This window comes from Tupaia chinensis, unplaced genomic scaffold, assembly GCF_000334495.1.
Source record: "Tupaia chinensis unplaced genomic scaffold, TupChi_1.0 Scaffold000231_1, whole genome shotgun sequence".
In the NCBI taxonomy this organism is placed as follows: Eukaryota; Metazoa; Chordata; class Mammalia; order Scandentia; family Tupaiidae; genus Tupaia; species Tupaia belangeri.
In genome coordinates, this window is record NW_006159706.1 from 1,490,534 (window position 1) to 1,504,427 (window position 13,894).

Consider the following 13,894-nt stretch of genomic DNA (forward strand, 5'->3'; position numbering starts at 1 on the left):
TGGTTTAAACTCACCCGGGGCATATGTGTATGTGTGCTCAAGATCCCGAGAGGAGAATGGAGGAAAAGGGATTGTGGTGTAGCCATCCACCCTGGGGGGGTGATTTCTCGCTTTCTGTCTCTCTGTCTCTTTCTGCCTTTCTGGCAAGACACATGCCCTATAGCAAAAACCTCTCCAAAAAAAAAAATAAATAAAAAATAAAAACTGTAGATTGGGACCAGCAGGTGGTGTGGTGGTTAAGGCAGCTGGATTCCCACATAGTCAACCACATTTCATGTCCTGGACTGGTGGCTTGAAACATACCAGGCACAAGTACGTGTGTGCCCAAAATCCTGAGAGGAGAATAGAGAAAAGACTGCTGCATGCTATCTCCCTGGGGGGAGGGGGGTGGGATGTTCTAACTTTCCCTCTCTCTGTATCTTTCTCTCTCTATGGAAAAAAAAAAAAGATAAACAACAAAAAAGTATGTACATTAACTCGTTTTGCCCAAACTACAATGTAACTTAAAATTTTCCCGTTCCTATTCCATCCTCACTAATCACGTTACTTTGTCTGCGGCTCCAGAGACTGAGCTGGAGGAGCTGCGGCCGCAAGGGGTCGAGTGGGCTCCTAAGTGGTCGTCCTAACTGTAAACTGCACCTGGTTCGTACCTCTGCTGTGTCCAGGGTCTGTCAGGGTGTGTTCGTCTTCCCGCAGGGAAGGGGTCTTGGGACCAGATTCCAGACCCCGCCGTCGGGAGGCACGGTGAGGAGACGTTGGGGACACAATTCCGGGCACCACAGATGCCGGAACCCTGCTTTCCGGTAGGTACACAGAACCTTTGAGGCCGAGGGACCTTTCAAAGCGCCCGCCAGCCCGGGGCCAATCACGGCGCAGCTTCTTCCTGCGCTTCCGACCAATCATCAGCCGCCGTATGTTGAGGGCAAAGAAAGGGATTTGAAGCTTCGGGCGCGTGCTCTTTCCTGAAGGCTAGAAGGCGCTCCTCGACTTCCCAGCCGGCTCCCCGCTCCTCCGCCTAAAACAACAAAAAAGGGCGCCTGAGGCAGCCATTGTGTTTGAGGGCAAGTGAGTCGGCGAGGCCTGAGAAGTCAGGAGACGCCATATTTGATGTGCTCTGAGAATGACGCTTTTAACAGTAGTCAGTGACAATTGAAGCCAAGTTGCCGCCATGTTTTCTGAAGGCATCTTCCGGGTCCTCTAAGCGGGTGTCTATGTCCAAGCGGCCATGAAGTGAATAAACACCAAGGGGTTTTATTCGTCCCCATCAGAATCCCCGAAACCCCAGCAGCTAGTCCTCGCTACTTCGGTTCCCTCGGCTGCATTCGGACGCCAAGGCTGGGCGGAGCCCGGGCCTGGGCAGCCCTTCCCGTGGACGACGAAAGCTGAGGCCAGGAGCCGGGAAGCGGTGGCCCCGGGAACAAGGCGGCCGCTACCCGGGTTGGGAGCCTCCATGGCGCCGCCCCCAGCCTCGCTCCTGGCGCTAAGACCTGGGGAGACCCTGCCTGGTTTCAGGAAGGCCGGGGCCCTGAGGTTCGCGGACGTGGCCGTGTACTTCTCCCCGGAGGAGTGGGGGTGTCTGCGGCCCGCGCAGAGGGCCCTGTACCGGGACGTGATGCGGGAGACCTACGGCCACCTGGGCGCGCTCGGTGAGGCCCGCGGTCAGAGCCCCGCTCCTCCCTCACCTGGGTTCACAGGGTAGAGGATTTAGAAGGACGGAAAGGATTATGACCCTAAACCTGCCCTGCTCCACTAGCAGCACCGGCCACTCCCCATTCCCAAGGCTTCAGGTATCCCCTAGGGAGTCTTCCCGTCCTACATTTGCTTCATTCAGGCGGGAGCATTGCAGACCCTCTCCAGGCTGAGTAAAAGTTCGGAGGAGTTGCCTTTACCCTAGCAGGGGGATGCTGTCTTCCCAGGATAGCCTCTCAGGCCGGCACTGTGATCCCTGTTCTCTCCCAGGATTCCCGGGCCCCAAACCAGCCCTCATCTCTTGGATGGAACAGGAGAGTGAGGCTTGGAGCCCCGCCGCCCAGGATCCTGAGAAGGGGGAAAGCCAGGGAGGAGCTCCAAGAGGTGAGGGATTGTCCCAGATCTCGCCCCACTTGGTTTTCCAGGGCTTCCTTTAGGGGCCCCATTTCCAGCATCTTTAAAGAAATTAAAGAGCCAAACTCTGTTGGATACTAGAAGACAAAAGAAGGCAGACCCGGTTAACTTGGGACAGTAGCAGTGTTGAAACCAGATTAGAAGAATCAGGAGCCCAAATCCAAGACTCATAGGTTTCCTGGTCCCTCCTGTAGAAAACACCACTGATTCTTCCTCTTTCAGGAACACTTTCTGGGGGGAGGGGGGTAGGAGGAGTCTTCAAAAGTTCATGGAAAAAAATTCATGTTATGAAAAAATTATGCATGAATTTTTATTTTTTTGCATCAAAATAAATTTGTACTTTAATTCCATTTTCCACAAACTTCTTGAAGTCCCCTGGTAAAAACCTGTAAGAATGGAAATAGCATCAGGTCTGCCTTCTACATTTCTCAAGCAAGTCAAAGTAGTACAAGAAAGCATGCCCAGTAATTGACAACCTGACTTTTCCCCTCACCATCCTCCAGCAGAATGGTCTCAAGCAAATATGTTTCCTCATGTGCAAAACAGTCGTACCTTACAACAAAATTGAGAAACTATATTAATAATATCTATTTCCTATAGAGCAATTACTAAATGCTTACCATGTGTCTACTCATCTCATCCAACAAGTCAAGAAACTGAGGACAGAAGTCTGACTGCTTTTTTGTTATTATTATTTGATGTACAAGATACCATGGCCCAGATAAGCTAGTCTTAAGACACTTGAACTCTGCTTACATGTCCCCAAAGCCTGCGTTTTAATCACTGGGCAGTGCTTTTCTGGCACTACTATAAGTAAAAGCCCCCTGTAACCTGAGACAGTCTATGCAAAAGTTTTATTAAAGAGTTATTTATTTTAGGGGCCAGCAGGTAGTGTGGTGGTTAAGGGCGCTGGACTCCCCACATGGTTGACCTTGGTTCGAGTCCCAGGCCTTGCGGCTTGCTCTCTCACTTTCCATCTCTCTCTCTCCCGCTCACTCTCTCTCTCTCTCTGATCAAATTTTAAAAGATAAATGAAGTTAAGTAAAAAAATTCTTTAAAAAAGGACTTATTTTATTATTTATTATTATTATTATTTTAAATTTTGACCAGGGAAAGGAAGAGAGAGGGAAAGTGAGAAAGCAAGCAGTCAGGTCCAGGACTCAAACCTTAGTTGGCCACGTGGGAGCCCAGTACCTTAACTACTGCAAAAGTGTTTTTAAACGTAACGTAATTCCTGCTTCTCAGGAGATGCACCAAGAGAGAAGGAAGAAGAATCTGAAGAAGTGCCAGGACCCAAAGGACCCCAAAAGTCTTTGGGAAGTGAGCAGCCTGAAGAGCTGGCCAGACATAACCCTGACCCAGCTACCAGTATGCCCTCGGCAAGAGCACAGCCACCCACAAAAGGAGCCTGGGACCAGATTACAGGTGCGCAGCCCCCTGTCTCGGCGTCTACTATGGACGCTCAAGCCAACCAACGGCGCCACGTATGTACAGACTGCGGCCGCCGCTTCACCTACCCCTCGCTGCTGGTCAGCCACAGGCGCATGCACTCGGGCGAGCGGCCTTTCCCCTGCCCCGAGTGTGGCATGCGCTTCAAGAGGAAGTTTGCTGTGGAGGCGCATCAGTGGATTCACCGCTCCTGCTCTGGGGGGCGAAGGGGCCGAAGGCCTGGCATCCGGGCTGTGCCTCGGGCCCCCGTGCGAGGTGACCGGGACCCACCTGTGCTCTTCCGGCACTATCCGGACATCTTTGAAGAGTGTGGGTGAGCGGTTCCCACAGGCTGGGTTAGAGCCTGACCTTGGCACTAAGGACTAACAGCCTCCACGCAGGGACTAGGGAACTGAAATTCATCAAGTTTCTAGACTTGTAAAAAGAAAAGTGCCTGTAGGTTAAACTTGACGCCCTTCTACCAGTTTTTTGTTTTTTAAAAAAGGATCAGTTGTAGACTTTTCAAAAAGCGTTATTTCAGTAGCAGGTTCAACTGAAATCATCCCATCATCTGGAAAACATCTACCCGGTGTTTATCTACTTGAGAAGCAAATGCTGGGAGGACTAGGACCTGCCAGGGGACCAGAAGAAGGCCATGGTCAAAGTGCTGGTGATCTGTCATCTGTAAGGAGCCCAGGAAATGGAGTGGGTGGGAAGTGGATGGATGCCCAGGGAACAAATCAAGTCTCTGCAAGTTGTCCCAAGGCCCAGCTGGTAAGTTACATGCCCTCTCTGAGCCTCAGTTCCCTCATCTGTAAAACAAGAATTAATAATATCTACCTCAAGGGGCTTCTGTGAAGACTGAACTATAACAAGATAATCTGTCTGACACAGTAAAGGTACAGTAATCATTTGTTGAAAGAGTGAATTATTATCATTATCAACATTTTACATTTGAGCAAGCGTAAAGAATCCTGCTAAGGAGTTAGGGCATGGATATCATAGCCATGTTTTGCAGATAAGTAAACTGAGGCCCAGAGATACGAAAATGGTGGGAACCAGCAGTTAGCGTAATGGCTATGTCGCTGGACTCCCACGTAGTCGACCGCGGTTCGCGTCCCGGACCCGGTGGCTTAGAACTCACGCCGGGCACGTGTGCGTGCGTGCCCAAGATCCCGAGAGGAGAATGGAGGAGAAGGGATTGCGGCGTGACCATCCCCCCTGGGGGGTGATTTCTCGCTTTCTGTCTCTATGTCTCTCTCTGTCTGTCTGGCGAGCGCACACGCCCTATAGTGAAAATCTCTCCAAAAAAAAAAATGGTGCTCTCAAGTTTCGCTTCTATACAGTAGCAAGGGTGGCAACTGATATAGAGCCCAGACATTTACTACTTCCTCTGAAAAGTCAGATCTGGGCCAAAAATATGGGTGGGGACTTAGACTGTAGCCTGGCTGGGGGAATCTAGGCAGGATTCTGCGATCCCCAGCAAGGCTAGTGCCCACTGTTGCCCAGTAAGGAATGTATATAATATATATATATATGCAGTCATAACTTAATGAAAAATTCAGTTGGTCCTCACACAGGCAGTAGAGGTCAGTACATTTAAAATGTTCAGTTGCTTTTCTGGAACAGGACTGGAGGGGGCAGTGCAAGGTAGTAGAAAGGATCGAAATTAGGACTCTGAAGACCTGGAATCACTCACTAATGGACTGTCTGACCTTGACTAACAGAGAGCTTTCATTTTCTCTTCTGTAAAGTGACTCTCAACTCTACAGCATTGAGAGGCATTTGGCCCATTGTAAAGAGCTCATAAATGTGTGGAAAGACCACAGATAGGCTCGAATATGTCTGGGGATGTTTAAGAAGATATTAACAGAGGGATAGTGTGGGAATAGACATCATCCAACATTTTTTGGTACCTTATAAATAAAAATTGACAGGAAAATGAATGGTTTGTCAAAAAAAGTTTTTTAAAAGACTGGATCACTGAGTGGGTCTCTTTGTGGATGCTGGGACAGGGACATGAGGCCAGCAACCTCTGAGTCTTAGCCATCTCTGCTCTCCTGAACGCCTTGCCTCTGCCTGCACTCATGCTCTAGCGCTGTGGCCATCTTAACTATGGGCAAGAGGAGCTGCTGAGGTCGCTTGAGGAGCAACAGTAAAACAAACCGGGACACCAACACCAGGTCGACATTCAAGCAGCTAACAAATACCTTACACAGGACCAGCAGATGGTGTAATGCTTATGTCGCTGGACTCTGTTTCAAGTGCCAGAACTGGTGGCTTAAAACTCACACTGGATGCATGTGTGTAAGTACCTAAAATCTAGGGAGGAGAGTGGAAGAGGGATTGTGGCGTGGACATTCCCCCTGGGGGTGATTTCTTGCTTTCTGTCTCTCTGGCAAGCGCATGCACCCTATAGCGAAAATCTCTCTTAAAATAAACAAATAAAAATAAATACCTCTCTGAGATGTAGAGAAGCTGGATGCTGCCATCTTTTCTAAGAGCTCCTTCATTTTCTCAGGCCTGAGAACAGCATCCTCCAAAGGTACATCTGGTCATTGGGGCCCAGAAGACCCTCCTTGGAGCAGAGAACCTGGAGTCCCTTCCCTGCCCAGAATGATTCCAGCATTACCCAGAGCTCTCCCATGCCTGTGGGTGATGGGTATCATGCTGAAAGATGGGCACTGACAGGTGGCAAAATGCCATTGCTCTTAAGGGAAGTTTTCAGTTTCCTCTTGTGTTCAGGGTCTCGACAGGTTAGGAGAGCTGGAGCTGGGTTCCTCACTTCCTGGGCAACTCTGCATCCTTATCCTTTCCAGCCCACTCTCCAACTAACCTTTCTCCTTGGCCAGGCTGACCCCTCCTGAGCTTTCTGTCTTCTCTCCTGCTGTGATCAGCTCTTTTCTTGACCAGTTCCCCTGGGTGTGGAATCATCTACTACAGCAAGGTGTCAGGCTGAAGCTTCAGAGAGGCCTTCGAAAGGGAGCAAACAGACAAAAGCTCCAGGCTTGCTGCCATGCCTGCTGCAGAGGTGAAGTGTTTTCCACGAAGCATCTAAAAGGCTGTGATTGATTTAGCCTACCAGACAAACAGTATCAAGTCTTCCTAGACAGTGTTTACAAGGCATGGGGAGGCACAGAGTAGGCATTAAATAAATGTGAGGGGCCAGCTAGATACCATAGAGGTAAAGTGCTACTCAAGGGGCTGGCAGGTGGCATGGTGGTTAAGGCACCTTGACTCCTACATGGTTGACCATGATTGAAGTCCTGGATCTGGCATCTTGCTTTCTCATTTACCCTCTCTCTGGTAAACTTTTAAAAAATAAAGTAAAATAATAACAATGAATAAAATTAAAATAATTCTTTTAAAATTATTAATTTATTTATTCATTCATTTATTTTAATTTGATGAGAGAGAGAAGAGAGAGAAATTGAGAAAGCAAGCCACCAGGTCAGGGACTTGAACTGTGGTCGGCCATGTGGGAGAGTCCAGCGCCTGAACCGCCACACCACCTGCTAGTCACTAAATAAAATAATTCTTAAACAAACAAACAAAAAATGCTGCTCAGGCACTGCTGACTCCTTATGAAAGGTTGTGCGTTCCCACCCTGGTCTACCCGTACGTGCTGGCTGTGCCCAAGATCCTAAGTGTCTGGTAACTGGCTGGGAAGGCTGGGGGAGGGGATCTCAGTGTGAGACCCCATCAAGGGTGCTTATCTTTCTCTGTCTCTCACTCTCATGAAACAAATATATTAAAAACAATAATATGGGGGGAACCAGCAGTTAGTGTAATGGCTATGTCGCTGGACTCCCACGTAGTCGACTGGCGTGACCACCCCCCCGGGGGGTGATTTCTCGCTTTCTGTCTCTATGTCTCTCTCTGTCTGTCTGGTGAGCACACGCGCCCTATAGCGAAAATCTCTCCAAAAAAACCCCCAATAATATGGGAACCAGCAGTTGACATAATGGCTACGTCACTGGACTCCCATGTAGGCAACCGCGGTTCAAGTTCCGGACCCAGTGGCTTAAACTCATGCCAGGCATGTGTGCGTGCGTGCCCAAGATTCCGAGAGGAGAATGGATAAGAAGGGATTGTGATGTGGCCATCGCCTCTGGGGTGATTTCTCGTTTTCTGTCTTTCTGTCTCTCTCTGTCTTTCTGGCGAGCGCACGTGCCCTATAGCAAAAACCTCTCCAAAATAATAATAATAATAATAATAGGGACCAGTAGATGGTGTAATGATTACATTGCTGGACTCCCATATAGTCGACTGTGGTTCCAATCCTGGACCCAGTGACTTAAAAATCATGCCAGGTGCATGTGCGTGCGTGCCCAAGATCCCAAGAGGAGAATGGAGGAGAAGGGATTGTGTGTGGCCATCCCTCCCCCACCCCAGGGGGTGATTTCTCACTTTCTGTCTGTCTATCTCTGCCACTCTGGAGAGCACACGAACCCTATAGCAAAAACATCTCTAAAAAAAAAAAAGAGAGAGAGAATGATATTTTGGGGTAAAAATGGCAAGTACTGGTGACATTGTTGAGATAAAGAGGGGGAGGCAGGTTGGGGAAAGAAAGGCTTGAATTCAGTTTGAGCTGTGCTGAGTGGCAGGTGCTCCTGGGATATCCCTGCAGGGGAAGGGAGGCAGGTGGTTCTGGAATCTGGATCTGAAAGCCAAGCTTCAGCTAGAGGCAAATAGCCATTTGGGATGAGGGGGCAACAGATGGTATAGCAGTTGTATCACTGGACTCCCACATGGCCAACCGTGGTTTCAGTTCCGGACAGGTGACTTGAAAATCACACCAGGTGCATATATATGCCTGTGTGCCCAAGATCCCAGGAGAGTGGAGGAGGAGCCCCAGCTGGTGTGCACACCGCTCTGGCCATGCAGTACCAGTTCCGCCTCAACACACCTGACTGAGGGGAAAGAAGGTTCTTTTAGGTGTTAACTGCTTTTGCAAAAAAAAAAAAAAAAAGAAAGAAAGAAAAAAGAAAAATAAATAGATATTTGGGAGATGTTCTTCAAAACATGTTAGAGGGAGGGTACCCTGTGGAAATGAGGGTCCTTCTGTTTTCAGACTTTACACTACTCTGCTCAGCTGCCCCCAACATCTAGAAACTCCGAATCACCAAGCTTGAACAAGCTTCCAACAGAGAAGGTTCTCTCTCTCTCTCTCTCTCTCTCGTGTTTTTTGTTTTCTTTTTTTTTTTTTTTTTTTGAGAGAGAGATTTTCACATGCACTACCTGGAGAGACAGAGAAACAGAAAGTGAAAAATCACCCCCCTTCCCAGGGAGATGGTCATGCCGCGATCCCTTCTCCATTCTCCTCTGGGAATCCTGGGCACCGATGCACACGAGCCCTGCTTGAGAGTCTGGGACTAGAACCGCAGTCAATTACGTAGGAGTCCAGCGATGTAACCATTAAGCCATCTACTGGTCTCCAGAACTACCTGGAGAGACAGAGAAACAGAAAGTGAAAAATCACCCCCCTTCCCAGGGAGATGGTCATGCCGCGATCCCTTCTCCATTCTCCTCTGGGAATCCTGGGCACCGATGCACACGAGCCCTGCTTGAGAGTCTGGGACTAGAACCGCAGTCAATTACGTAGGAGTCCAGCGATGTAACCATTAAGCCATCTACTGGTCTCCAGAAGGTTGTCTTTTATCCACTCCATTATTTTTACCCTCAACATTGGGAAAAGTCTCTGTCACCCAGTTCTTGAGGTAACGCTGTCAGAAGGAGAGGCCTGACTGTGACAGTCGGAATTCACAAAGGGCCACTCGCTTTGTTCCAGCAAAGCTGGGCGTGGCCCACGCCCCCTGCGCCTCTCGAAGGCTTTGCCGACCAGGAGGGTGGGGGCACGGCTGGGGTCCAGGCTGACACGTGTAGCCTCCGCGGCCATTTTGGGTGAGGGCGCGAAGACAAAGCCACCCGGAGACACCAGTGTGGCGTCATCGTGGACGCCTCTGCGTGGGAACAGAGTTCGAGAGGCCGCAGGGCGCCATTTTTGATGAGGGCACCTTCCAGTTCTGATTATGTGCCTGGAGCCATCAGCTCTGAGTTGGCTTCCAGTCCGGTGGACCTGCAGAGGCAGTTCCTGCGCCCCCTCGGTCCTAATGACCACCCTCCGGCCCACAGCCTGGGAGGGGGAGGCGTTCTTGAGCGTGGGCGGCTCTGCGGACCCTGACCGGGCAAGGCCAGGCGGCTAGCTGGTGGTCCGGGCTGCTAGTTCTCATGGCGCCACCTCTGGCCGGATTCCCGGCCCGGGAACTAAATCGGGCCTGGCCCGAGTGGAGGCAGCCCGGGGCCGTGAGGTTCGCGGACGTGGCCGTGTACTTCTCCCCGGAGGAGTGGGGGTGCCTGCGGCCGGTGCAGAGGGCCCTGTATCGGGACGTCATGCGGGAGACCTACAGTCACCTAGTCGCGCTCGGTGAGAGCCCTACCTCCTCTCCTGCTCTGGGTCCAGCACGTGGAGTGGGCGTCCCTAGATGTGGGCGGTCGGGCCGTGGGGGCGGCCTCCCAGCAATATGGTGTTTGTGTTCTTGTCCCCCAGGGGTCGGAGGCACCAAGCCGAAGCTCATCTCCTGGGTGGAGGAAGAGGCAGAACTGTGGGGTCCAGAAGCCCAGGATCTAGAGGGGGCAAAGTGCCTGACAGAAGCAAACGCAGGTGAAGTATTGGGCGCTCGTTCTGTTCTCGAGATTTCTCTGTCTGCCTCATACTGAGACCCTCTGTGAGTTTCTTCCCTGCATTGCTGTGACAGGCATACCTGCCTCTCCCCTGGGAGCTCTTGCATCTCCCACTTGCTTATTCCACTCGCCACTAAGCCCCTTGTTGAGACCCTGTTTCCTGCACTCAAATTTCTCAGCCGTGTCCTATGTTTGTTTACTTTCTCTTGGCTTTTACTATTTTTTCCCCCTCAACTCTACCTGTCAATCTTTACCAAGTGCCCAGCGCTGTGCAACCCGCAGGACAGTCTAACAGGTTTCCTAAGGGAAGGAGTGAGAGACTGGACGAGCAGCTCAGAGACGATGCAGTGTTACAACTCTTCAGGGTTCTCCGTTTATTGTGGGCCAAGGATCGTGGTTATGTACATGTTGGTGGGTGGTGATTGGTTAAATGAAGGATTGTAAAAGGTGGGTTATGATTGTTGCTTTTGTGGACTATTCATGAGGTGCCGGATATGCAAATCTGAGGGATTCTAAGCTCACCAGTCAGTGAGTGCCATGGGAAGTGGCCAATCAGAATATGGTTTTGAAGGTGAGGTTTTGAAGGGGAGCCAATCATGACCTTTGTCATTATGTAATTGTTTGCTCTCTGAGCCTAAGATGGCAATAGTAAGAGACTCATGAAAATGGCCTCAGCAGACTTGCTGGTGCCCAGCCTCCCACACAGTCCCACTGAATTTACCAGTGCGAGCCATCTTCCTGCCTTTCTTTGTGCTGCTCTTGCTGCCTGGGACACCCTAAAGTGTCCACTTACCCTTCATGATTGATGTCAACACCCCCCATCCCTTCTGCAGCTGAGGAACAAGTGTCACTCTTAGTTCTCCTGCCTGTAACTTGCTGAGGCCCTGGGGCGATATCTAAGAGGCTTCTCTGTTACCATGTGAGGTGTGGATTCCAGGACCAGGATGAGCCAGAGTCTAAACTCTGCCTTTATCTTCCCAGCAGGCTCCAGAAACAAGGAAGCGGAAAGACAAAGGGAAGGGACTGAAGCCCTGGAGAAGACTCTTTCCATGGATGCTCCTGGGCTGAGGGCTCCCCAGCTCTTTTCTGCTGGCCTCCATTACGGTTTGGAACAACCGTCCAAGGCACCTCGCCGGGGTCGCCCCCCAGTTTGTGCCCACCCACCTGTCCCACGAGCAGACCAGCGTCATGGCTGCTACCTGTGCGGGAAGAGTTTTGCCTGGCGCTCCACGCTGGTGGAGCACCTGTACACCCACACGGGTGAGAAGCCCTTTCGTTGTCCTGACTGTGGCAAGGGCTTCGGCCAGGCTTCCTCCCTGAGCAAGCACCGGGCCATCCACCGTGGGGAGCGGCCCCACCGCTGCCCTGACTGTGGCCGCGCCTTTACCCAGCGCTCTGCCCTCACCACACACATCCGGGTCCACACAGGCGAGAAGCCCTTCCGCTGTGCTGACTGCGGCCGCTGCTTTAGCCAGAGCTCTGCCCTCTACCAGCACCAGCGGGTGCACAGTGGCGAGACCCCCTACCCCTGCCCCGACTGTGGCCGTGCCTTTGCCCACGCCTCGGATCTCCGGCGCCATGTGCGTACCCATACAGGCGAGAAGCCCTACCCGTGCCCAGACTGTGGTCGCTGCTTCCGGCAGAGCTCTGAAATGGCAGCCCACAGGCGTACCCACAGCGGCGAGCGCCCTTACCCATGCCCTCAGTGTGGCAGGTGCTTTGGCCAGAAGTCAGCCATGGCCAAGCACCAATGGGTTCATCGGCCAGGGGCTGAAGGGCGCAGAGGCTGGGGTGCCAGAGGATTGTCTGTGTCCCTGACCCCTGGCCAAGGGGACCTGGACCCACCAGTGGGTTTCCAGCACTATCCAGAAATATTCCAGGAGTGTGGGTGATGGCCTTGTAATGGACAAGGTAGAGAGTAAAGATCTTGACATTGCCCAAGGCTCAAGATGTGCTCTGGGGCTGAACCTCTGGGCAGCCTCCAGAGAAGTGGCAAGAGCTGGACCTGGGGGGTGAGGGCAGTCTTAAGCCTGACCAGCTTCGTCTGCTGACACCTTGCTCTCTGCTGCCCTGGACCCTAGCAGCCCCCTTTGCTGAGGCAAGGCTGAAGAAAGAACCCCAACTAGACCTCCATGTGGGGGAGAAAAAGCTGGGTTTTTTGGCTCAGAAGTGTTAAGAGGATTGAGGAAGGTTGAGGAAAACCTTGTTTCACCCGTTGTCTTTCGTGCAGAAGTTTAAAAGTGATGGCTGTGGACTGAATCTGGCCTGCGGCTGTCTTATTTATATGTTTTGGCTGAGGCAGCCCTTTTTAAATGTTCTTAATCAGTGGTCAAGATTTAAGTCAGGATGTTTCACACATAAATCCAGATTTGTGGCCTGTCTTGAAAAAACCCAAGTCTGGCAACTTGACCGAGCACTCACGAAACTACAGTTGGTGGGAGCCGAGCAGCAGCTACCCCAGCAGTAGGGCTGGAGCAACATAGCTAGAGCTCTCCGGGTACCAACCCCCTCACTCCTTACCGGCTCCTGATCAAGCATCAGTTGCCATTGATCATGGCTTGCTTTTAGATTTTTTGGTGTTTTCTTAAAGTAGAATAAGAAAGAGGGAGCAGTAGGTGGCATAATGGTTATGTCACTGGGCTCCCACGTGGTCAACCACAGTTCAAGTCCGGACCTGGTAGCTAGAAACTCACTCCAGGCACATGTGCATGTGTACCAGAGATCCCAAGAAGAGAATGGAGGAGAAGGGATTGTGGTGTGACCATCTCCCTGGGGAGTGATTTTTCACTTTCTCTCTGGTGAGTGCATGCATCCTATAGTAAAAATCTCTTGAAAAAATTAAAAAAAAAAAAAAAGAGCAGAAAAGAAAGTGTAGTATTGATACTTCTCAAACCATGTCTCCATCAAAGGAGGCCTTCTCTATCTGGTGTTTTCCACTCATTTGTGTGGCTGCTGGGCTCCTGCAGTTAATTTGAGTTTGCAAACCATGATCTATAGCAGTCAGGTTTTGCTGAGTTGGAGAGAGCCCGTGTGAGAAAGGATGGCAGGTAGGGAGCATGTGTATGAAAGGTGGCAGGAGGGAAGGAAAAGCAGGCTTTATCTTAGATCTTTGCCTGTATTGCTTTTTTTCTTTATTTTGCCATAAGACGTGTACTCACCGGAGAGATAGAGAGAGAGAGAGCAGGAAAGTGAGAAGGTGCCCTCAGAGGGGATGGCACGCCACAGTCCCTTCTTCGTTCTCCTCTTGGGATTCTGAGCACATGCACACATACAATGCCCAGCTTGTTTTTCAAGCTGCCGGGACTTGAATCATGTAGTCGGTCATATGGGATCCAGCTATGGGATCCTTAACCGCCGCCTGTATTGCATTTTATGGCTTACAGGGTGCTGTCTTGTCCATCAGCTCATTTCACCTCATAACTGCTGGGAAAGGAAGCAGCTTTCTTGGAGAGGACGGTCTGATCAGGAAGAGGCAGTCTGGATTGAATCTTTTTATTCAAACCAAGAGGTGTGTCTGCTACTTCTGTGTGCAGCACCATTCTCAGCTGCAGGTCCTAATTTTGAAGGGAAAACCCTCAGAGCTCCCTCCAGACCCCCTCGGGCCTATCCAGGGAGAGCCAGACCTTCTTAGCCACTCCAGATGCAGCCACAAAGGCCTCATCGATTTTTTTTTTTTTTT

General features: G+C 50.9%; 1 protein-coding gene across 1 annotated transcript; it reads left to right on the forward strand.

The window, feature by feature from the left end:
• The first annotated feature begins 653 nt into the window (after positions 1–653).
• On the forward strand, positions 654–12,151 carry ZNF764 (zinc finger protein 764). The gene is made up of 6 exons (XM_006148156.3): positions 654–1,646; positions 1,960–2,073; positions 3,349–3,867; positions 9,692–9,958; positions 10,082–10,195; positions 11,197–12,151. The coding sequence occupies exons 1-6, from the start codon at positions 1,451–1,453 to the stop codon at positions 12,105–12,107; spliced, it is 2,121 nt and encodes a 706-aa protein (XP_006148218.2). The 5' UTR covers positions 654–1,450; the 3' UTR covers positions 12,108–12,151.
• The last annotated feature ends 1,743 nt before the right edge of the window (positions 12,152–13,894 follow it).